The sequence below is a fragment of the Phallusia mammillata genome, chromosome 2 (assembly GCF_965637545.1).
Source record: "Phallusia mammillata chromosome 2, kaPhaMamm4.hap1.1, whole genome shotgun sequence".
NCBI lineage: Eukaryota > Metazoa > Chordata > Ascidiacea > Phlebobranchia > Ascidiidae > Phallusia > Phallusia mammillata.
The window spans coordinates 31,357,392-31,381,743 of NC_137253.1; the positions used below are offsets into that span (position 1 = coordinate 31,357,392).

Sequence of the window (24,352 nt, forward strand, 5' to 3'; positions counted from 1 at the left end):
CGTGCACTGTTTCTGTATCTTTTCAGTTTTTTCTGTCATTATTTGGAACCTGCTGTGCTTGGGTACAATTACGTGTGTTAAGACTTTATTATTGTCACAATAATAGAAAACAAATTACAGTAAACCTTGTTTAAATTGGATTCGGTTAGTTCGTCTATTTCCGAAGAAAAACTTCAGGTACAAATGATTTGTAATGTGGTAAGGCTTGAACTAATCAACATTTGTTAATCTGGATCTTCGTCTAATGAAATTTGTTGGCTATTTGGGGTTGAAATTGAAATTATGATAAAGCTATTTTGGGTTGAAATTGAAATTATGATAAAGCTATTTTGGGTTGGAATTAGGGATTAGCACTTTTAGTTTTGTGTCATCCAACACCCCACATAGTACAAAATTTTACAAAAGTATTTGTTTTATTAAATTTGTGGACATTGTACTTATTTGGTAAGAGCTGGATTTAACTCTTAAGTTATTTCACAGAAATTTGGTAAACTGGACAGAAGTAGTAAAAGATGAATCTGACGCGGGAATTGATGCACAACAACTAAACTGTTTCGGAATCGGTGAGTTTTTGCATTTACTGTATTTTTCTTCTTTCCTGTGTCTACTATAACATATATAACTATTTCACATTTAAAACAATTCATCTTCAGCTTAACCCTGGATAAATGTAGATGTATTTTTCACATGGTGTAAATTGTGATTTTTGTTTCTTGAAACAACTCCTAAGGCAAACCTAGCACTTCATTTCGTGAGATTCTTAAAACGGGTGGTATTTTTATTATGTGCTTACAATGTAACTGGTTATAAAGTTTAACAATGATCTGTCCTCGTTTTTTTCAACATTGTTTTAAATGCGGGATGAGGTTTTTTGACAACATGACTAATATTAATGCCAGGTTTAAAACTGAAAAAATGTTTTTGGCATTAGACTTACCAACTGAGTGCCCAACATATTATGGACCACATTCCATCGATTGTTTGAAAGTTATTTGGGCCGCAGTTGGATGTTTGACAGTTGGCCATCAATACCCAGATGCTCTTTCTCACGCTCAAATAGCAACTTTATCAGGCATGACATATAAGTGAGTATGTGTTTGTTTATTTGTGTTTCACCAATACTTGCTAAATGATTTTTTTGTCAGCTAAGTTGAAGAGGTTACTTTTTGTCTGCAAACTCCAAAAGTTTAAATTAAACCATATTATTTTGGTTTGTCAAAATAGAAAGCTTTTTTTGCAATTTAATTTGCGTTCTAAGTGTTTAAAGCAGGGCTTTTCAACCTAGGCAGTGCAACCAGCTTTTTAACAATTTGTAAAAATAACTGGATGGTAAGAACTTAAAGTGAAACAAAACATAATTTTGTTTGTGTGCAAAATTCCCAAAAACAATTTAACAAAAGTGAGTGGTTGGAATAAAAAACTTAAAAGGCCTGAAACAGACTGGCCCGGCTTAAAAGCGCAATTTAAACAGGAAAAAATATATTTAGATAAAATGTCTGAAACTGGTGGCTCTGTTTTGTAGATTGAGCAAGATGTACTTTATTCATACAACACTCAGTGACTGGTCAAATATTTTGGTTTTGTGTTTTGTAGTTCATTACTGGATCGCATGACTCGGATCAAGTCAGATGCAGATTCAGGCATTGCAGCTCAACAACTGGCCTGTTTCGGGATTGGTAAGATGAAATTGTTGTCTATAGTGTTACTGTCTGCGAAACATACACTTTTCAAGCATTTTTTGGCTTTTTTTAGTCTTGTATTGCTTATTTCGTTAGAGTGAAGCTAATAATCTCAAATAAACCTTATGTAAAAGGTCAACTGAAAAGAAAAACATTCATCTAACTTTTTTAGACAAACACCTTTGGTATAAAAGCAAAAATGTCAAATAGTTTATTTTGGGATATTTACTATGTGTTTCATGATAATTTGATACACACAGGCTATGTTGGAGACCAGGGATGGGTGTTTTTCACCATCTATTCTAGCGTGTATAAAAAAAACAGTCACTTTTCTTCTTGGTTAACCTTAGGACACTAGATTCATGTCTTACCATGGCACAAATATGCAAAGGGTCAGTTCATGCAACTGCTCGGCTGAGCACCGAGCATCAAAAACAGCGATGCTCGGTACCGAGTACTCGGGTTCTGGCTCGGCTCGGACCATATTATATATATTTATGTGTTTCTCGAATGATTTTCAGTTTGCTATGTATGTTTTCATTTTTTCCAGTTATCCCTCCTGAATGTCCGACATATTACGGTCCTCATACTATGAAGTGTCTAAGAGCTGTGTGGAATATTAGTGGCTGTGTACCAGAAGGGCATGAGTTTCCGGATAAGCTCACTTCGGCTGAAATAACGACTTTATCCAAACTCAACTTCAGGTCAGTTTATTTGGAAAAAAAAATCAGTTAGCTGACATGTGCAGCATACAAGGCAGGCAACTGTGCTTGTGATTCGCCGGTTTCTCCACTGAGCCTGCGTAGCTTGTTGGTAGAGCGCATTCCCGGAAAGACTCTTGTCATGGGTTCGAATCCCACCGCAGGTTAAGTTTTTCTAGCCTGTGCCTTGCCATATGGAAATACTTGGGAGACCGGCTGATTTGAAACGATGCCTTTAATAGGCCTGGCGTACTATGAAATTTCAGTTAGTTTGGAAATTTTTCCAAAAACTTTGGTGGATTTTTTTTCAGAGCTCTGCAGTCAAAATTTGATACAACCAAAGCAGACTCAGACGCTGGGATAAGTGCAGAACAACTGAACTGTTTTGGAATTGGTGAATATTTATGTTTGATAACTTTTTTCAACAGAAAGGGTAGCACAATTGTATTTTAGTAGTAAGCAACAAAATTGAGAAAAGGATATAATTGTTTTATGTATAACAAAATATTTATAAGCTATTTCTGCCAGGCATAATGTGAAGTTTATAGAGCTCTTCTGGCAATTGTTTTTGTCCTGAAGGCAACCTGTATAGGATGTCGAAACATCGGAATAAAAGTACTTGCCAAATAAGCTCGATAAACTTAGTAACAAAGTGTTTGTTTCTATATTCTGATATGGTTTGTTCTGTAGCTATATATTATCTTTACATGGTAAAATATACCATAAGTCAACAATTTTGGCCTCAAAGCAACTGCTAGATTTGGATTAACGAGCAATTTATTTAGAAATTGTATCTTAAAAGAAGCTGCTAATTTGTAAAATCCATTGTTGCAATCAGCGGTAAGCTGCAACTGGGAATTAGTTTGCAAGTGACAGAACCTACATTCAACCAGATTGTATTTTTAACTTTCACTTTTCAGTATGTTTTTTCATATATTACCAGATTTACCCACTACATGTCCATTGTACTACGGTTTCCACACCGAGGACTGCATGAAAACCCTTTGGAACATGAGTAAATGCTTACCTGCAGGTCATCTATATCCGAGTAAACTTTCTACAAGCGAAGCTTCCCTTTTGGCTAATATTACATACAGGTTTGTCTGTTGTTGTTTTATACACACTGCTTATAGTGTTGATTTATTAGTACTGTGGCTCAAGGCTGTACAACACATGGCGTGTCAGCCCAATTAGGTTATTTGTGGGTTTAAGTAGTCTTACGACAAAATAAAAAATTTCCATAGTCTGCAACCAAAAAAATCAAAAACTTTTATTTTCTTCTTGATTGGTTTGTGAGATGCATTTTGTTTGTTAATATTTCTGAAACAAACAGTTGTTTGATACGATTAAGAATATTATGAAATATCCCTGGAAACAACATTATGTTCATTGGGTTAAGAATGTATGCCAGATACGTTCTTTACTTGTAACACAACCAATTCATTTAACTTGTTGTGGCACTGGACTAAAATGTGTTAAAGATTTTGTCTTGCACTCACATTTAAGCTGTGCAACCCTACTTAACATGGATATGTTTTTAGTGATGTTATGAGGAAAAATTTTTCATAAAAAGATGCATGGAAGCATGATATGGTTCTATGTAATAAATGTTGGCTGTTTTTCTCAACCAAATGTTCTATTTAAGTTGCAGATGTTACTACACACTCAATGCATTGCACTCAAAAAGGTTGGGTTTAAGCATATGTTTTCTGGTTTTGTACATTTTAGGGAACTGTTGGCTTACACGGACAATATAAGGACAGAAGCTGATTCTGGAAATGACACTCACCAACTCAACTGTTTTGGAATAAGTAAAACCTACTTGTTTTAGTTTCCTATCTCTAAGCTCTGTTAAAAAAGGTTTAAAGTTACTTAGTAAAAAGGTGTTTCACATAAATGTTAATATGTTAAGATGAACATAAATTCATAACTGGGATCAGTCCTGAAGTGTCCGTGCAGACCAGCGATCACGGCACACTCATATAAATCACAGTATGCCAGACCCATTGAAGGCGCCATACCAAATCAGTGAGAGTCCCGGAAAGACTCCTGTCGTGGGTTCGAATCCCACCGCAGGCTAGATTTTCTAGCTTACGTCTTACCATATGGTGGTGAATGCTTGGTGACTGGCTGATTCGGTGTGGTGCCTTCAATGGGCCTGGCGTACTGTGAAATGTTAATATGTTGAACAAAGTTTGTAAATGTGGCTCAATTATCTGTTCAAACACTTTTTGTTGATGCCAGATTTGCCCACTGAATGTCCAACATACTACGGAGCACATTCTATCGACTGTTTGAAAGTGATGTGGACGTCGGTTGGGTGTTTGCCAGCTGGAAAGGAATACCCTCCATCTCTTTCTTCCACTGAAATAACTGCTCTGTCTCTAATGACCTACAGGCAAGCAAATGTTTTAAGACATATTGTACCTCGCCTAATATTTATTAATTGCTTTTTTTTATTAGCAATATGAATTCATTCCCTTTGTCAACATAGCAAAAAATAAAATATTTTTTCTAAGATATTGTCATGTTTTTAAAATAAGAAATGTGACTCTCAATTGATGCACTGTAGGTACTTGGTTTCTGTTGCTCCTTCCAAACTGCCTACCATTCTAAATTGACTTTGCTTCCCTATATAAATCTCTTGTTCAATGACATGCAATGTTAAGGTTCTGTTGGGTGACAATGCTGCTGCGTCATTTTTTCCATCAATTTATGAAATTTGTCATCCTATTTATAGTGCACATTAAGTTGCAAAACTTAGAAACAGATTCCAGATAAGTTCTACTTCATGGCAGTTTTGACGATGTTTTTGGTTTACAACTTTGTTAAAATGTGTGGTAACTATTTTTTTGACTATATTAAAAAGTGCCAGCGAGTAATATTTTTCAACCATACATATACTTTTACCTTTAGTCCCCTTCTAAGCGACATGGCCAAAGTAAAAGCTGAGTCAGATCTTGGAATTTCTGCACAACAACTAAACTGCTTTGGAATAGGTAAATAGTTTAAATCAGTTGTACTCTTGAATTCTTCTTTTATCTTACCAAAATTACATAAACAAACAGTTAGTATGAAAAAAGCTTGGTTCGAAGATGTGAAAGCAATCTACTGTTATTCCTTTTATATATGTTTTTATTATTTTGTTGGTGCTGGTTTGCAGCCATTAGTGCGTCATCTCTGTTTTCTACTTAATGTTTGTTAGTTCATTGTTACCCTTATGAAGGCAACTTGCATTTTATGTTGATTTATTTGAAATAAGCTTCTGGATCATTACTTTTTTGGTTGTTTTAACATTTTAGATTTACCTGTGGAGTGTCCAACCTACTATGGCTCGCATACAATGGATTGTTTAAAAAGAATTTGGGATAACGCCAAGTGTTTGCCCCAAGGAGACGACTTTCCTCCTAAGCTCACTACTAATGCATCTGCAGTGTTAGCAACTTCAACATACAGGTTACACTTTATTTCAGGATGATGTAAACTTTTCGAAAACTTTCCTTTGCCAAGGGCATTACCAGCCAGGTGTTGTCTGGCTTACAAATTTTCCACATAGTGTTACATATCTCTTAAAGCAGTGTTTCTCATTCGTATGCGTATCACGTACCACCTGACATTTTTTTCTATTGCTGCGTACCACATATCTCATAAACCCTGTTTGAATGGATACACCAAGAAATAAGCACATTTTCTCACCCTGACTATCATATTGGGTAATTTCAAAAGACTGTACAAGACACGAGTTTCGCCCAAACCAGGGCTGATCAGTTGGGTCTGTTGAGTTGCAATTTCGGATCGGACTTTTTTAGGTATAGGTATCACAGAAACCTACTCGCATACCACCTGAAAAGTTCCGGCGTACCACTAGGGGTACATATACCACAGTTTGAGAACCACTGTCTTAAAGCTTAGGATGTTGCTAATACTAATTTTTACAACTTATTCGTTGTAAAGGGCCACTTTTATCGATGTCTTACGTTTACATGCCCTTTCATTAGTTAGGTAAAGCTCATTTGCTGAACTAAATTGCTTTTTGATTTTCATTTCTGCCTTACCCCTCAAACCATGTTATGATCTTCTTGGGTTTCTTTAATCTTAGGGTTAAGAACCACTGGTGAAGACTACCTTAACCAATGTAATAATAGGTTGCTTTTTAGCTATTCAACAGCAAAAAAATGCAATTATGTCGTATTTCTTGCTCCACCCATTTTATTGTAATACTTTTTTATGCATTTAACTTCCCTTGGTAAACCAATTCAGTGGCATACAGGAAAACCATCTTGTAAAACTACGTATGAGACAAAGAATATTTTTAACTTGCAGTGCGGTAAAGTCTCAATTCGAAACTACAAAGTCAGATGCAGACACTGGGTCTCGTCCTGATCAACTGGAATGTTTTGGAATAGGTAACTTTAACTCTTTGGCACATTTGTAAACCTATGTTATAGACTAATTCAAATTAAACCATAAACAGGTAAATAATAGGCATTGTTATGAGACATACATAAGATAATTGACATAGAAACACATTGAAAGTAAACACCAAGTAAATTTCAAGTTAATACCAACTACAACTGAACAAACTGAGACATGTTAGTTACCACTTGCCACATTGATAAAAGTCAGTCTTGCATGATATGACTGTTGAAATTTAGTTAAGAAAAATTTAATGTTTACAAATGAAAATTCTTTCCAATGATTTGTTTCACGAGTAGATTTACCCACTGGCTGTGCTGGATTAAGGGTCTGCTGGCCTGTAGGCACATTTTATAAGTGGCCCGAAAATCAGGGTTGCCAACTAAAAAATTAGAATTATCAGCGTTCCTAAATCATTGTCACAAAGACAATGATTGGATTTTTGGCCTGAATTTTTGACTGGCCTGTAGGCACGTGCCTACTTTGCCTAATTGTCATTATTTTGAAAGGCAAAGTATTTTCTACAAACAAGGAGTTTCCGGAACAGATTGTTTCTGGCAAAAAATATGTCATGTGATATGCCACAGCTTAAATAAATGCAATGATTTGTTTTGTTTGTTATAAAAAAATGTTTTTTCGGTTGTGCTTGTTATTGGGCCCATGTCGATGGCAACCCTGGTTATATAACACAAAACACAACATGCTTACAGACAGAAGTGCAAGGTCATGTAAGTTGCAAAAAACAACAACAATCAAATTCTGTCTGGTGCAAAATTTAACACCTTGGTCCAACTATTGCTTACAACCTATTTTAAGCTCTTCCTGCTACCTGTCCAACATATTATGGTCCCCACTCTGAGCATTGTATGAAAACTGTCTGGGACCTGGTTGGTTGTATACCAGAGGGAAGAAGATTTCCTCCAAAGCTTACATCAAGTGAAATCACTGCCTTGTCCGGAATCACATACAGGTACATTGCTTTGCCGTTTTAAGTTTTGAAATGAAGTTATGTGGTGATCACTTAATAAAATAAGACAATCGGAGGTTTAAAACTCCATCTAACCGACTGCAGAACCGGCATAATGTATAAAGGAGTATTGCTCGTCCAGCAGTTTTATTATAAATAATCGATGTTTCAACTTCCCATACAAGAAGCCTTCATCAGGATTATGGCATATCTCGCAAGACAAATTTCATATAAAGCGACAAATGACAACCAACCTCAAAAACAGTGATAATACAGTCGTGCGGCTTCAAATCTGTTTTACAATCATTGTGTTGGCGCAAGTAATTTCCAGAACTGATTATTAGTTATTTTTGAAAATGATTGGCATTACTATAGTAAAAGGCATCACTATAGTAAAAATTCAGGGCAACGGGAAGAAATGCGTATAATCTCGTTAAAGCATTGAAGATGCATGAGAAAGAAGCTCTCTGGGCTGAAACCAATGCTAAAATTTCAGCACGGCATACTTATTGATTGATAGTAAATTTGTACAAAAATTCCAAATACTTCTGGTAAAGGACATGTTTTCAAATGGAAAACTCTGCTTTAAACTTGTGTCTTTGCTTTTAAACAGACTACATTCCAATCTGGTTCAATGTTTAGCTTTTTTTTGAATATATTGTTAAAATGTGCATTAAATGTGAATCCAAAACCTATTATGTGTTGAGAAATAGCTTGTTTATTCTGGTTATATGCAAAATGATATAAAATTTGACACATGATACACCAGATTTATCCCTACAATTTTTTTTTCTTTATATATCTATGTACTATTATTATTGCATCTCTATATGTTTTTTCAGGGCATTATTTAACTACTCTGACATGATCAGACAACAATCAGATGCTGGGGTTGACTCACAACAACTTGACTGCTTTGGAATCGGTAAATTTAGAATCAGTAAACACGGAATTTGGATCCATATCATATCTAGAGCTAAAGCAGTGAATCCTAACTGTTTTTGACAAACTCCCTAGTTAACTAAACAATTTCTTTCTCATTCAATATATGCACCAATTTTGACAAAAGAATATTTTAATAAACACATTAATCGAGTTTGAGCTATGCATCAGCTGCATGAATTCGTGCTTCTTCAATTAATTTTTTTTTAAATCAGATACAAAAAATAACTATTAACTTAAGATTGGGAACCATTGTGCCAGTGAGTTGGATTATTTAGTACAACACAATGTTAAAATTTGTGCTCAAAATTTTTTTTATTACCACACATAAGTTTGATTAAGATATATGACAAAAGTTATGGAGCAATGCGTAAAAGCAAAGTGTCTAATGTTATATGCATTAACTGTGGGTTCATGTGTGATCAGTTATTTTGTACTAGAGCTAAAACATATTTTATGTCTGTAGACTTGCCAACTAAATGTCCAACATACTATGGTCCACATTCACTTGATTGTCTGAATGTTGTTTGGGGATTGGTTGGATGTTTGCCAGCTGGTAAAGAGTTTCCTGGAAGTCTTACAACTGCTCAACAATCATTTTTATCGACTTCAAATTATACGTAAGTGTTTTGTTGAATTGGGACAAACATTTTTCAGGTTTGCATTCCTTTTGATAAAGTTAAGAAAGATAAGTTTAAAATAGAAAGTCAGAAAGGTTTGTTTTGAGCAAACCACTTAGTGAGTATAGTTATAACACATATTATGTGCTGTGTTTACATTATATTTTCATTGCTACTCAGATTTTTTACATTTTTTATTTAAAAGAAAACTTCTGGAAATTCTGGGCAGAAAAAAAAAATTAGTGTAAACCTTGTTTAAACTGGATTCAGTTAATCCAGATCTTTGGCTAGTTTGCCGGACAAAACTTGATGTACAAATGATGTGTTAATGTTATAAGGCATCTTTGCTTAGTCCTGGTTCTAATAATTAATTGGTCTGGGTTAATTGAGCTTTACTGAATTGATGTAACGTTCTATACCTAGACATCTGCTTGTATTTGTTTGTAAGCAATGAGGTTTGTCAGACATAACATGATGCTTGTGTATGTTTATAGAGCATTATTTGATGGAATGAACCACACAAGAACTGAAGCAGATTTAGGCATCGCTGTCCAGCAAGAGAACTGCTTAGGATTCGGTAAAATAGTTAAAAAGAAAAAAACTCATGCTATATTCTAAGAGTTACATATGACTGCTTTGCCAAGGCACAGACAAATCTGGTTAAATGCATATTCTATTTGCTCTTTGTTATGAACAGAATATGAACAAAACTAACAACTGGTTGGAAATGTTAATTAAAAGGTAGTTTAGTTTTGAATTATATAAAAGCCATAATGATCGGGATTTATAATCTGTATGCATTTAAATGGATTACATGATTAAATAGATTTGTCTGTATTTAATATTGTTTCATAACAACTGTTTCAATTTGATTGCTTTTAACTGAAAATTTATTTGATTGCTTTTAACCAACATCAAAATTATTAATGTGTAGCATATATTACATTTAATTAAACCAGAAACTATATTTAACTAATTTGTCATTCAACTGGTGTAATGCTAAACAAACACAAATTGTCTTTTAAACAAATAGAACTTGCATTTTTGCTGACGTTTCGCCTGTCAGAACGGTAGGGCTTCTTCAGAGCAATGAGTCATATATTGCGAAAAAACAAAACAACTAGTATTTTGAAATAAGCTATTGCTGCCAGGCATAATGTTAGACCAAGTATTGCTCATCCAGCAGTTTTTATTGTAAACAATCGACGTTTCGACGTCCTATACAAGACGCCTTCATCAGGATAATGACATAACTTGCAAGACGAATGTCTTTTAAAGCGACAAAATGCAAAACACACACATGTAAAACAGCGATAACAACATCGCGCGCTGCAAACTCGCACCACCGTAGAGATAAAACAAGCTCAGTGGTGTAAAAGCGACCGATAATTTATCGGCATTAGAACATCTGTTTTAACGTTCATTGTGTTGGCGCGTGAATGGATGTTCCAAGACTCTAGGAAACTTCGCTTGTGGTAATCAGTTTCCTTCACCAACACCTGAGCAGCGGAAAAATTAATGCTGTGGTGGTGAGTCGTTGCATGGTTTGCCAACGCTGATTTCTTCGCATCATTCTTGCACACATCCCTTTCGTGCTCCTTCCGGCGCGTATTTAGACTTCTACCAGTCTCACCGATGTATATTTCGTCAAGTCTAATTTGTCGCTTTAAAAGACATTCGTCTTGCAAGTTATGTCATTATCCTGATGAAGGCGTCTTGTATAGGACGTCGAAACGTCGATTGTTTACAATAAAAACTGCTGGATGAGCAATACTTGGTCCAACTAGTATTTTGTTTAGCTTTACACCAGTTGAATGACAAATTTGTTAAATATGCAACCAGGTGGACGAAACGCTTTTTCAGTATTTTCAAAACAGAAACTATTGAAACTTACTTTTTCAAAGATAACATATCTCAAAATCTATTCCTCATGTTAAATTATATAATTGTGTAAGATTTTAATAATTGGCATTTGTTTTGTTTTTTCCAGTGCTTCCTGTTGAATGTCCAACCTACTGGGGAATCCACACAATGGATTGTTTAAGGACAATTTGGAATATGAGTGGCTGTATTCCTGAAGGTAGAAAATACCCGAACAAGCGATCAGCTTCTGAAATATTGACATTAACCACTTCAACATTCAGGTGAGTGCAAACTGTGGGTGGTATTACACAATACACGATTCCAAATATACTCAGCAAAAATGTACCAGCCAATATCTGTGTATATAGTATCACAACAATAGTTGTGAAAACGTTGCGATGCTATGAGCTATTGCTGCCAGGCATAATATTAAGTTTAAATTGTTCTTTTGGCAAATGTATTTTTATTCCATAATTTCGACGTCTTAAACAGGTCGCCTTTACCTGATTTAACCTGATGAAGGCTACCTGTATAGGACGTCGGAAAAAATATACATTTGCTCAAAGAGCTCTGTAAACTTGACTGGGATGCTGTATACTTATATATTGACTTATATTTTTGTACTGAATATTATATAATTGTGAGTCACTGATGCAGACAACCCTTGCAGGGAATAAGTAAATTGATCTAACACAAGATTCCAGTGAGTTTGTAGACATAAATTGTAATGATGATGACTAAATGGGATTGTTGAAAATTTTGCTTTCAATATACTAACATAATATTATGGTTTATTGGTCAATACAGTATGTTTTATTATTTGTTCACTAAAGAGCCACAAACCGCAATAAATATGCACAGGCACAACCACTTTAATCAGTAGAATAATTGTGTTTATTCCACAAACCTTGATGTTTTCACAAATAATTTTGCCGCTTTCACAACTTCTGGTGCATATGAATTAAAACAAATTATTTTTTTCAGTGCTGTGAAAGCTCAAATGGATGGAACGAAAGCTGATTCAGATGCAGGTTCAACTCCGGACCAACTTGAATGCTTTGGAATAAGTCAGTGGCATTTAGTTTTCGAATTAAGCATAACTATTTTCCGAACTTCTTTTTGTGATGTGTTTGGGCACAACCTATATCAAGAATTTCTATTGAATGTTTTTGCTTACCACTTATAATCAGAAATTAGGGGACACTAAACGGCTGATTTAGTGAAAAACCTATTGTTGCATCATAAACATGTAAATTGTGATGCACAAACACAACAAATTCTCTACAAGTTTATGCCAATTCTATTATTTTGATTTAACCCATCACAACTAAAGTATGCTTGCGAACCACATGCAAGGCTATGGCATTCCGCTAGAGTTGTACTACAGTACAGGAACCACTTGCACACACAGTGTTGTTTTGTCTCTGTTTCAGATTTACCTGTCACATGTCCACTGTATTATGGTCCCCACACTCGCCAGTGCATGAGAACAGTTTGGAACAATACTGGATGTATTCCAGAGGGGGATAAGTTTCCAGATAAACTTTCATCTATTGAGTTTAACCCTTTATCCGGTTCTACATACAGGTTAGTATTTAAGTTTGTCTTAATGTTGTTGCATATTTGCATTCTGGCTTTATGTTTTAGAGTTCTTTTAAACTACACCAAGACTATCAGGATAATTGCAGACACTGGAAATGGAACATATCAACTGAAATGTTTCGGAATTGGTAATGATTTTTGTTGATCGGGAAAAATGTGTCAAATATATCATAAATAAACTGAAATTTAAGCAGCAGCACTAAATATTTGAACAAGCACAAAACTGCTGTATTGTGATGTCATACAGAGGTCTGTAACTTTTAGAATGCCGCATTGTCAATTTACTTGTTGTGTCTGAATGGCAATAATTTCATCTGTCAACAATAGTGGTTTGTGCCATCAGATTAAAAAAGGAATTCAACCACAGACAGACTCAGATGTGTAGGCTGGTTTTGAGGACTATTCTGTAAAAAACACAGATAACAAGCATTGTAATAAATATAAAACAAAATTAAGTTTAAAATAAGAATTGCTAGTCCCTTATTCAAATAGAAAATTGGTGGTTGATGAATATTTCGCTTTAAAAGATGATGCAGATTTTAACTCTCTGCTACTTATGTCAGATTTACCTGACGAATGCCCAACATACTATGGTCCACATACATTGCTTTGTTTGAACAAAACATGGGAGATGGTTGGATGTTTGCCAGCTGGTAGAAAGTTTCCTGGATCTCGCCATCACAGTGCGGTTGCAGCTCTTTCTGTGTTGAATTACACGTAAGCAAGGTTTTCATTGTTTTTTTGCATGTGTTGGAGTTTTAACCTGAAGCTTATGAAATTTATATCAACCAAAAAGTACTTCTTTACCAAAAGCAAAAGTTCGGAAAGTTAACCTTCTTTTTTAAAACCATGCTGTACATAGTATATAAAAATTAATAAGCTGCAGCCAGTGCACATTGTTTCGACCGATAAGGTCTCATTAGTGCAGCTGTTGCCAGGAGATAGGCCGTATTGGCTAGTGCAGTGGTTTCTCAACCAGGGCCTATGTTCCGGGGGGCACGGGTGTAGATTCACCACAAACACCTTCTAAAAATCTGTTTTTTACTTTGTTTCCTAATTTAATCGAATATTTCACATATTTTTTGTCTGTATTGAGGTTTATTACGGATTCTTGTTTACCCTATTCGCCCTGTTTAAAGCCCAAATTAGTACGGAATTCCAACAGAAGATCGCCATTTGCATTTTTGAGGGGGCCACAGGTCCTACAGGGTTCCTTGACGGGGGCCATGAGGCCAAAAAGTTACTTTTAGGGGGCCACGGTCCACGAAAGGTTGAGAACCACTGGGCTAGTGTATTGTCTGCAGCTTATCATTTATTGGCATGATGCTTTTAAATGTAATAGTTACTTCTGGCAAATGCAAAAAAAAATCAGGTTAAGGTGCTGTCTTTGTTTTTAGTGAACTCTTTGATCAACACACATTGATACGGACCGAGTCAGACGCTGGGATTTCATCTCAACAGCTGAATTGTTTTGGAATAGGTAAAAATTTTCTAGTTTGTGCTTCATTTGTATAATTGATTCATCTTATATTTGCCATAGTAAAGGCAACAGAACATATGGTATTTGTGTTTGTGCAATACTTGGTGGATGTTTTTGCACATGCCAGGCAGAGTGGTGTTAACAGCCTTATGATGTCAGAAGCATTGACGAATGTTGCTAATAACACCTCTAGTGGTCAGAATTTTTAAACATTGTCCGATTTGGAAAAAAAAATTACATGACTGTTTATTGGGTAATTTTAGTTTCATATGTTACACTTTTGGGTGTCAAATCCCATCATATACCCCCACTGAGCCCCTAAATATTTTGTGCTTCCTGTGTATAACTGCTTCATCTTTAGATTTGCCTACCGAGTGTCCAACATACTATGGCACCCACACTATGGATTGTTTGAAAATTATCTGGAAAAACAGTAAATGTTTGCCAGAAGGTGACAGGTTTCCGGATAAACTTCCTCTTCACGAACAAACTACATTATCTACTGCAACATACAGGTTTGTGACACAAATATGACAACTGCCCATGTAGAACATCAATTTTGCAAAAGTGTTAAGTCTTTTTTGCTAATTTGTCGTTCGCTCAAAATACTAGTTGTTTTTTCAAGAACTTGTATTTTTGCTGACGTTTTGCCGACCAGAACGGTAGGGCATCTTCACAGCAATGAATGATATGTTGCGAGCATACAGGCCGAAATGTACAGGGGCAGCGGGTTATGATGAAAAACAACTAGTATTTTGTTAAGCATTACACCAGTTGAACAACAAATTAGTTAAATATGCAACCCTGGTGGACGAAATGCTTGTTCGGTATTTTCAGTGTTAAGTCTGGCATTTGGCTTGCAAATTTCTGCCATTTTTTTATTTTCGACTGCCTGGTTTAAAACAAAATGCCAACAACATGACGTAGTTTTGTGTTTGAAAAGATCATGCCCATTATTTTCATCTGGAAACCACATAATGATGTGAAAAACAAAGAAATAACTCAATAAAATATTTTAAGAGCAAATTTTGCTCATTACTGAAAAACCCTCTTTTGGAACCACAGCTAGCATTCACTGTGCTTATGGCAGTAAAATATTAAAACAATAATTGATTTCTAAATATTTTAGTAATGTGAAATTGCAAATGGACACAACGAAAGCAACGGCAGACAATGGATCAAACTCAGATCAACTAAATTGTTTTGGAATTGGTAAATTTATTGTGAATTCACCTAAATTATTGTTTTTTACATCTTTATCTATTTTTTATTTAGCTTTACCCTATACATGTCCAAAATACTATGGTATCCACACATTAGACTGCATGAAAACTGTCTGGAACATATCTGGGTGTTTACCAGACGGACACAAATACCCTGATAAATTGTCATCATTCGAATTTACTGGCTTATCCAGGGCTACATACAGGTAAACTTTAATTGTTACAGTGATTTCAAACAGTTTTTGTACCATGATGGATGAATCTGAATAATTCCAACTAATTGGCCAAGCTCCATAAACAGATTACAGATTATACAATTAACTGACTGTTGACAAATGGATATGGTTAGATTAACAATTCTGACTTGGTTGACAAATGGATATGGCTCGATTTACAAATGGCTAAACTTGGGATTATGCCAGCGGTTCGAAACCTTTCTGGTGCCATGACCCCTTGATAACATTTGCCAAGTTGCGGTGACTCCAAGGATATAATTTGCAGGCTATGTATTAACATTGACTGTATTTTTTATTAACAATGAAGTGGTCCGCGAGTTTATTATATTGAGGCTAGTGGTCCATGGCCTAAAATGAGTTGGGAACCACTGCTTTAGGTGACTCCAGGCAAATTGTCTGGCGACTCCAGTTGGTGTTGCGACCCACAGGTTGGGAACCACTGGATTGTGCAGTTAACCGACTGATTTTCTTAACAGATGGTTAAAATTGGGATTTATAAAATCTATGCAATTAAACAGATTATGCCATTAACTGGATAATATTGTTAACAAAATGGTAATGTTTGGGATTTATGATCCTTACGCAATTAAACTAGTTATGCAATTAACTGGATTTGTCTGTATTGTGTCCAGGCTCTTGCTGAATCACACTTTGACAATCCGAAACGAATCAGACGCTGGAGATTCAACTCAACAATTAAATTGTTTTGGGATAGGTAATGTTTTTTATCGAGTTTCTTAAACCCCATGATTGCAGACTGAGATCAATATGTGTAAGGTTTTTAAGATACAAACACCTCATGATATACAAACATTTTTTTTGTCGTCTATTGTTTTCATTCTTTTTTATTTTTTAAAGTTTGCAAAAACATCTAAGAGCATCGGGCCATAAGGCTGCATACTTTACAGAAGCAGCACACTATTTTGGCCCAGCAGCACCTATGAGACCTTGTAGGTCGACACAGTGTGCCCTGTTTGTTGCTAATTCATGTTCTTCTACAAAAATATTCTGAGACCCAACAGCTTGAGAACACCGTTTAAATGTTGTCAATCACAGCTTAAAATGTTGCTGAAACACTTTTCATGACAAATGTAGCTTTTACTCTTTCTATGTGGAACAGAATATATAACCTGGAAATTTCTTTTTTATGTTTAACTTTTTTATCATCTTTATGTTGTAGATTTACCTACCACATGTCCAACCTACTATGGTATACATTCAATGAATTGTAAGAAGACGGTTTGGGCATCGGTCGGTTGTTTGACGAGTGGTCACGAATATCCACCAGTTCTTTCTCTTTCGGAAAAAACTTATTTGGCTAGGCTGACTTATGCGTAAGAAGAATAATGTGCATAAACCGTAACAATTTTAGTAGACTTATCATGAAGTTTAATATTGATTTATTGCTTTTTAATTCTTACTTAACAGCTTTAATCTCTGTGTTACCATTACTTTATGAGACATTTTGTATTAAGGCATGTATTTAATCTTTAGGATGATGACTAACAATACTTTGTGCATTAAAACATATATATAATAAATACTTGCTCAGTAAGTTACTTTTTATCGAAATACTTATTGTCTTTTGGGGTGCTGATTCAATTCAGTTTATGTCTTGTATAATCATACTAAATGTATTATTTTATGCACATAAAATTCATTAACTTTCAGTGATTTGCTTCACAACATGAATGAAACTAAAAACAATAGCTCATGCATTAAAATATATATATAATTGATAATTACTTTGTATTAAAAAACTTGTTGTCTTTTGGGCTGCTCAACTAGTTTAGCTTCTTGTACAATGGGTTACTGAATCTATTATTTTATACACAAGCATTCATTAACTTTCAGTGCTTTGCTTCACAACATGAATGAAACTAAAAGCTATGCAGATGCAGGAAATAAAACATACCAACTGAGCTGCTTCGGCATAGGTAAAGCTGTGGAAAAAAGTTGTAGGAATAAGATAATGTGAAAGTTGAACTGCCTCTTCTTTGTGTTTAGTTCTACCTCCTGAATGCCCAACCTACTATGGACCTCATACAATGCTTTGCTTAAAAACAATTTGGAATATTAGTAGATGTGTACCAGAAGGACATGAATACCCGGATAAACTTCCATCTGCAAGAGTTGATACTCTACGTTATAAAACATTTGTGTGAGTATCTTATGAAGTTAGCAAAAATTTCTTTGCAGTAGGGTCTGGTGTATGCTTGCCACTAAAATAACTGAATAGTTCCACAACTGCATCAGACTCACAAGGTTGTTAGTTCTAACCCCATCATAGCTACATTTTCCTCAGCAGGAAACTTAACAGATTTTGCTGCAAACCAAAAGTTACCTTAGTTCCAAATTGATTTGACCAAATCTCTACAATTTAAAAAAAGACATATGAAGGTAGTGCAACAGATTTGCAATAAATCAGGCATCTTAGACATACTTATGAGTATATTGCATTCAAAACATATTGCATTCAAAGTGAAATGAACAAGCTCGTGCATATAATAACTAATGTTTGGTGTATGTGATTTTATACCAGTTTATTAGTTGCTTAGCGAGAAGCGTGGTGTTGTGTAGTATTAATAGGCTGCTCTCAACTTTAAGCATTATTAGTAAGTGGTAATTACATCTTTATCTATGGGTTACATGATGTTTTCATTAGTAAACGAGTTAGCTGAACTAATGTAACATGTTTACTTCTTACAACTAAAACTTAAATTTATTTAAATATTGTAGTAGACTTACACAAATGACATTTGGCAACACTACTTCATGTTTCTGCATAAGTCAAAATCAACTGAACTTATCCGGCTTGTTTACATCTTATGACATTATAACATTATAACATTAACTATGCATTTTTACAGGCAAGTGAAACTGATAATGGACACCACTAAAGCAAACTCAGATGCTGGTAACAGCTCGGAGCAACTAAACTGTTTTGGAATAGGTGAATACCAATTTAACCAAGGAACGCTGGCCACAATTTAAATTTAATCAAAGCCTTAAACTGCCACAGAGGCTGTATACATACTATGTATGGTATAAAAAGTACATATGCTGTCTCACATTGGTAATCACAACAGCAATTGTTAAAAAGTCAACTTATTTACTGTGTATAAACTTTCTGGCAGTTTCATTTTCAATCATTTGAACCTCTAAGTTTGTGTATATTAGGGATAAACCATACAGAATAGTACCATTCTAACATTTTCTAGAATAATTTAATCGAATCCAGAATCCAATTTAGTTACTAATTTCACACGAAAAACTCACATAGTCATTAAAAATCAATTTCTGTGTGTTTTACAAACCAAAAACATATGGATGATATAAATAAGAATTAGAGTATAGTAAACCTCTGTTAATCCGCACCTGTTTGGACCAAAATGTGAAGTTTACGGTAGTTTGTACTAGGATTTAAATTCTGGACTCACTATTTTCTATTGCTTATCCCCAGTGTATAGTAAGACAGTTTTTTCCTGTAATTTTATACAGACCTGCCTGCTACATGTCCAACATATTACGGCCCTCATGACTTGGACTGCATGAAAAATGTCTGGAAGAACATCAGATGTGTTCCAGAGGGCGAGAAATACCCAGATAAACTTACATCAAGTGAAGTTGACTCCTTAACTAATATCACATACAGGTGACCTTGAATTTGGCACATCACTTTAAACATTATAAAAACATCTGACCAATACATGATAAACTGCAGACAGTGCTCACTGTTTCAACCCATAGAGTGTCATCAGTGCAGCTGGTGACGAGAGATCGGACATAACAGCTACTCTTTCAACCTTATCGGTTGAAACAATGCGCACTGTCTGCAGTTTAACTGTAAACGTTATTATGGGAAATGGGGGTACATCTTGATTTCACTCATTTTTCTTTTTTCTCTGGTGATGTTTGTCTAGGCACCTTTGGCATGAAATCTTTGGTGGATTTAGGTGGAACTTTAGATTTGGGTGATATAGTTGTGCAAAAAAGATAGAAAAAACCTAGATACTAGGGGACCCAGTATAAAATAAATTTTGGTAATATAATAATGTTTCCAAATGACTCATAGAGTATGTGCAATGGCAATGTGTGCTAAGTCACTCTTCTAGTTTTTAAACATTTTTGTTTCGTTGTTTTAGAAATTTGGTAAACCACACTCAAGATATCAAAGACTTGGCTGACACTGGAAATGGAACTGCACAACTACAATGCTTTGGCATAGGTAGGATGTTAAACTAGCATATGCATTTTTTTTTCATTTTTGTGCACTGTATTGCATGTTCAGAAAAATATATATCAGCTTGCAGTATTATAACAATATCAGTGAATCAAACATAGTTACTTTAGGTAGCCATAAGGTGTCCTTAAAGGCTGTGGAAACCCATTGTGCTTTTTGGGCACAAACTGTTAAAAATAACAATGTACATTCTGGCACTCAAGACTTCCTTTTTAAAGCAGAAATTCACAAACTTTTTTTCTTTTATTTAACCCAATATTTTAGGTGGCACGAAATTTGCATGCCTATTTTTTGTACATGTAATCCATACATCTGCAAAGCTGAATAAATTTACATTTTACTTCTGGTTCAGATTCTCTGTTCTAAAGCTTTGGTTTGTAACTTTAAAACCAATACATGTTATTTCTCTATTGGTTGTTTACTAAGTCATGCTTGTAATTACTGTGTTGGTATAGTTTAAGGCAGTGGTTCCCAACATTTTATGTCCTGTGCACCCTTTTAGTCGATATTCAAATCTAAATCCCCCCTACAAATTTAGTTTGCTCATGTCTGGCAAAGGAAGCAATAACACATAGCACAGACAACCTGTAAGAGATTAATATTGTGACACAAATCCCCCCCCCCTACAAATTACAAAATTCCCCCCTGGTTGGGAACCATTGGTTTAAGGTCTGGTATGAGTTTACATTTTTGTCTGGTGTATTGTGCCATCTCATTGCATGTAAAATTTGCAGATTTGCCTACTGAGTGTCCAACATATTATGGGCTCCACACCGTTGATTGTTTGAACGTCATATGGAGAGGGATTGGATGTTTGGTCTATGGTCATAAGTTTCCTGGTAATCTTTCTACTGCTGAACAAGTGATATTATCAAATTATACATACAGGTAGTTTGTTTTAAACTGTTCCTTTATTTCCACTACGTTAACTGATTTATTTGCTAAGATTAAGAACAAACCACAATTTTGGAAATGTTTATTTCCAGGTTAAAATCAGTTCACTATATGTTAAAAGGAACAAATTAATTTCGCTAATAAGCATCTTTAGTGTCTATAGAGAGTAATTTAAGGGATTTAAATTAGAAAAAGCTAATTGTGATATATATATAATAAAAGGTAGAAATCGTTGCAACAATGGTAATAGAACAGGGAACAATTCCCAGAATCAATTTACCAAGATTAAGAACAATTTGTTATTTGGAATTCAGTAATTTAAAGTAAACCTAATTGAAATTTTTTATTTGCAGACAATTTCTGGGTGATACAAAACTAATACGAGGTGAAGCTGATTTGGGTATTGCATCACAACAACTCAACTGCTATGGGATAGGTAACTATAATCAGGTTTTGTTAATAAAATCTTACAGTATATCTAGCACAGGCATTTATATAAACCCAGCTTGTGTGTTTGTTTTTTGTCATTTTCTGTTAATGATTCAAGTCTTCTTCACAATATATATTTGTGTTTCCGAATAGTGTGTCAGTGTTTAGATAAATACTCACAGTTTTGATAATGTTTTGTTAGTTTGTATAGAATATGTTCAAGACTTGATACACAAGATACAGACTTGAACAGTAGCCTAAGTATGAAGCGAATTGCCAGCGAAGTTCAATAAAACGTATTTATTTTCTTCGACTTCGCTGGCAATTTGTTTTATACTAAATGTTCAAGACTGATATTATACACCAATGGAATAACATTTAGCACTGAAATAATAAAAAAGTTGCTTTGTATGTAGTTGTTTTTGGTTTTAACTTACTTAATGTGGTGTTTGTGTAACCTGTCAATGTTCAGACATTGACTCTTTTTTTGACTTGTAGGAAAAACGTATTGAAATATAATACTACAGGGTTCCCGAGGGTATGGAAAACTTGGAAAGGTTATCGAATTTAAATTTATTTTTAAGGCCTGGAAAAGTTTTGAAAAAAAGCCAACTTTTGCAAAAGTCCTTGAAAAGTATGGAATTCGGCACCAGTTTTTTACTGAAATGCCAGATAGAGATAGGAATTTCAAATTACGTAACGTTTGTATATTTGTTGCAAGTATGGTAAATTGGCTACATATTCCAAAGCCTCTTTTCTAGATTTACTATGGGAGTTTCTCGATTTGTTTCGATTAAGGTTATGGAAATTTGGTTTTTTTTTTTCTTGAAAAGTTTTGGAAAAGTCATGGAATTTATAAACGAAAATTTTGCCCGAACCATGATACTACTAATATCAAACACTAACAAAAGTTATAAAATTATTCAAACAGTACCAAAAAAAGAATAAAGTTTGTTTTACTGCTTTGCATGTACTTTGATATTTTTTTGTTTTTAGACCTCCCTGACACCTGCCTAGCTTTTTATGGTCCCCACACAATGGATTGTTTGCGGGAAGTTTGGGATATAGTCGGATGTATAGTAGAAGGTTACGATTATCCTGACAATCTCACCTCTGCAGAACTTTCAAGTCTAAAGACAATGAACTTTATGTTAGTACTTGCTTAGTGGTTTTGTTTTGAATCTTTCAATTTGCTGATCAAGTTGAGGTAGAAGTCGTGTAATAATATCAATATTGTTAAAAGCTGCATACTGCAAGAAACTACCTAGCCATGTTTATATTATTTTCCAACTGTGTTAATTTTGAAAAATAAATGAATTTAGTCTGTTAGATGTTTGCCTAATTTGTGCCTGGCCTAAGAACGAACAGTGCAGTGGTTCCCAACCAGGGAGGAACTTGTGTCACAATATTAATCTCTTACTGGTTGTCTGCGCTATGTGTTATTGCTGCATTTGCCATCTATGAGCTGAGAAAAAGATGATCGGTGATGATCGTTTTTTCTCGTATGATCGGTTTAAGGTAGCAAAACTAAATTTGTAGGGGGGAATTATATTTGAATATCGACTAAAAGGGTGCACAGAACAAAAAAGGTTGGGAACCACTGGAAAAGTGTGTCAGTTTTCGTCATTTAAAAATTTGGGTTGACATTTTCAGGGCTTTAGAAAAGAATATGGAAGCCACAAGAGAAAATTCTGACAATGGCTCGAGTGCAGACCAACTCAACTGCTTTGGAATAGGTAAACTTCAATAAGCTTAAACCATTTTTAATAAAAAGTTTGTTCAATTTATACACACTATGTAGGGTTTATATTGCTTGATGCAGCCGTTACTTTTGACAAGTTGACAGCAACAGGAAAGGCCTTTCAAATACTGCATCCGTAATAAATGCTCAGTTTATAAGAGCTTAAAAAATGGTTTACATTGTGTGGTGACAACACGTTCTGTGCAAGGATTGCAAGTTTTTATCTTATAATATTTTCTTGCGCTGTTGGTCAACACTGTATTAGCGACGTTTTTTTTTTCTTCCTGATAAATTCTACAAATCTGCTTCTAGTTTTAAGCCTTAAATATTATCAGAGCATGTAAAGCTTATTATCTAAATATTCTGTTGATATGCTATTGTTATTTTTTCATTTCATTAGCATTCTATACACTGGTAAGAAAACCAACATACATGTCCCAATATATTGTGGTTGCAACTTAATACTTTGGTTGTTTAAAACATTTGCTGGGCCATTTGTATCTAACAAATTGTTTGGTGTTTTCAAGATATGCCTGCCACATGCCCAACGTACTATGGACTCCACACTGTGGCTTGCATGATTTCAGTATGGAAACTCGCTAAATGTATACCACAGGGCTGGGACTCTCCAGATAAACTCGCTCCGTTTGAAATTAATGCTTTGGACCATCTAACATTCAGGTTATTGTGTACTTTTGATTTGGTAAAAATAATATTTTTATTAAAGGTATTCAAAGCACATAAAACTGCCAAATCCTTTAAAGCTACAAAGGAATGTTTAAGATATATTATTATTGTTGACATTTTTTCTTGGTTGAAACTTATTGTGCATGCAGTCAGAAGCATGCTGTGGTTGAAACTTAACAACATCCCATAAAGAGATAATGAAGCATTCAAACATTACAAAAGCATCAAGTCAATTCATGATAAGACCCAGACAGTGCACACTGTTTCGACTTTTCAAACGTTCAAACTGTGTGTTCACAAAATTCTTGCACAAGCATGGATGCCAAGTAGTGGCCAGATTTTGCTGTTACCTTACGTTTTTGAAGCACTATGGTGACCACTGTTGATATTTTTGCCTTTATGTTTTTCAATTTTTTGAAGGGATTTGTTGGACAACTACGAGCAAATAAAGAATGATTCTGACCATGGAGATGATGCTCAACAACTAAACTGCTTTGGGATAAGTAAGTTAGTTTAAAGTTCTTGCGGCATTTGTTTCTATTGTGTATATTTCTTGTCTTCTTAGTTTGTTTAGGGTTGAGAGATGAGTGATAGGCAAATATTTTGGTCATATAGCATAGTTTAAGGCT

At 34.8% G+C, this 24,352-nt stretch overlaps 1 protein-coding gene across 1 annotated transcript in view; it reads left to right on the forward strand.

Annotated features, from left to right (window-relative positions):
* Positions 1 to 4,617: 4,617 nt before the first annotated feature.
* The window catches only part of LOC145213307 (uncharacterized), a 50,351-nt gene continuing 30,616 nt past the window's right edge, over positions 4,618 to 24,352 (forward strand). Inside the window, exons 1-19 of the mRNA XM_080081534.1 lie at positions 4,618 to 4,778; positions 5,297 to 5,379; positions 5,683 to 5,836; positions 6,704 to 6,786; positions 7,613 to 7,766; positions 8,606 to 8,688; positions 9,172 to 9,325; positions 12,173 to 12,255; positions 12,622 to 12,775; positions 13,283 to 13,507; positions 18,600 to 18,682; positions 19,231 to 19,384; positions 19,875 to 19,957; positions 20,707 to 20,860; positions 21,220 to 21,302; positions 22,292 to 22,445; positions 22,949 to 23,031; positions 23,564 to 23,717; positions 24,144 to 24,226. Coding sequence (XP_079937660.1) covers positions 4,618 to 4,778; positions 5,297 to 5,379; positions 5,683 to 5,836; positions 6,704 to 6,786; positions 7,613 to 7,766; positions 8,606 to 8,688; positions 9,172 to 9,325; positions 12,173 to 12,255; positions 12,622 to 12,775; positions 13,283 to 13,507; positions 18,600 to 18,682; positions 19,231 to 19,384; positions 19,875 to 19,957; positions 20,707 to 20,860; positions 21,220 to 21,302; positions 22,292 to 22,445; positions 22,949 to 23,031; positions 23,564 to 23,717; positions 24,144 to 24,226 — 2,365 coding nt within the window. The remainder of the gene's footprint in view (positions 4,779 to 5,296; positions 5,380 to 5,682; positions 5,837 to 6,703; positions 6,787 to 7,612; positions 7,767 to 8,605; positions 8,689 to 9,171; positions 9,326 to 12,172; positions 12,256 to 12,621; positions 12,776 to 13,282; positions 13,508 to 18,599; positions 18,683 to 19,230; positions 19,385 to 19,874; positions 19,958 to 20,706; positions 20,861 to 21,219; positions 21,303 to 22,291; positions 22,446 to 22,948; positions 23,032 to 23,563; positions 23,718 to 24,143; positions 24,227 to 24,352) is intronic.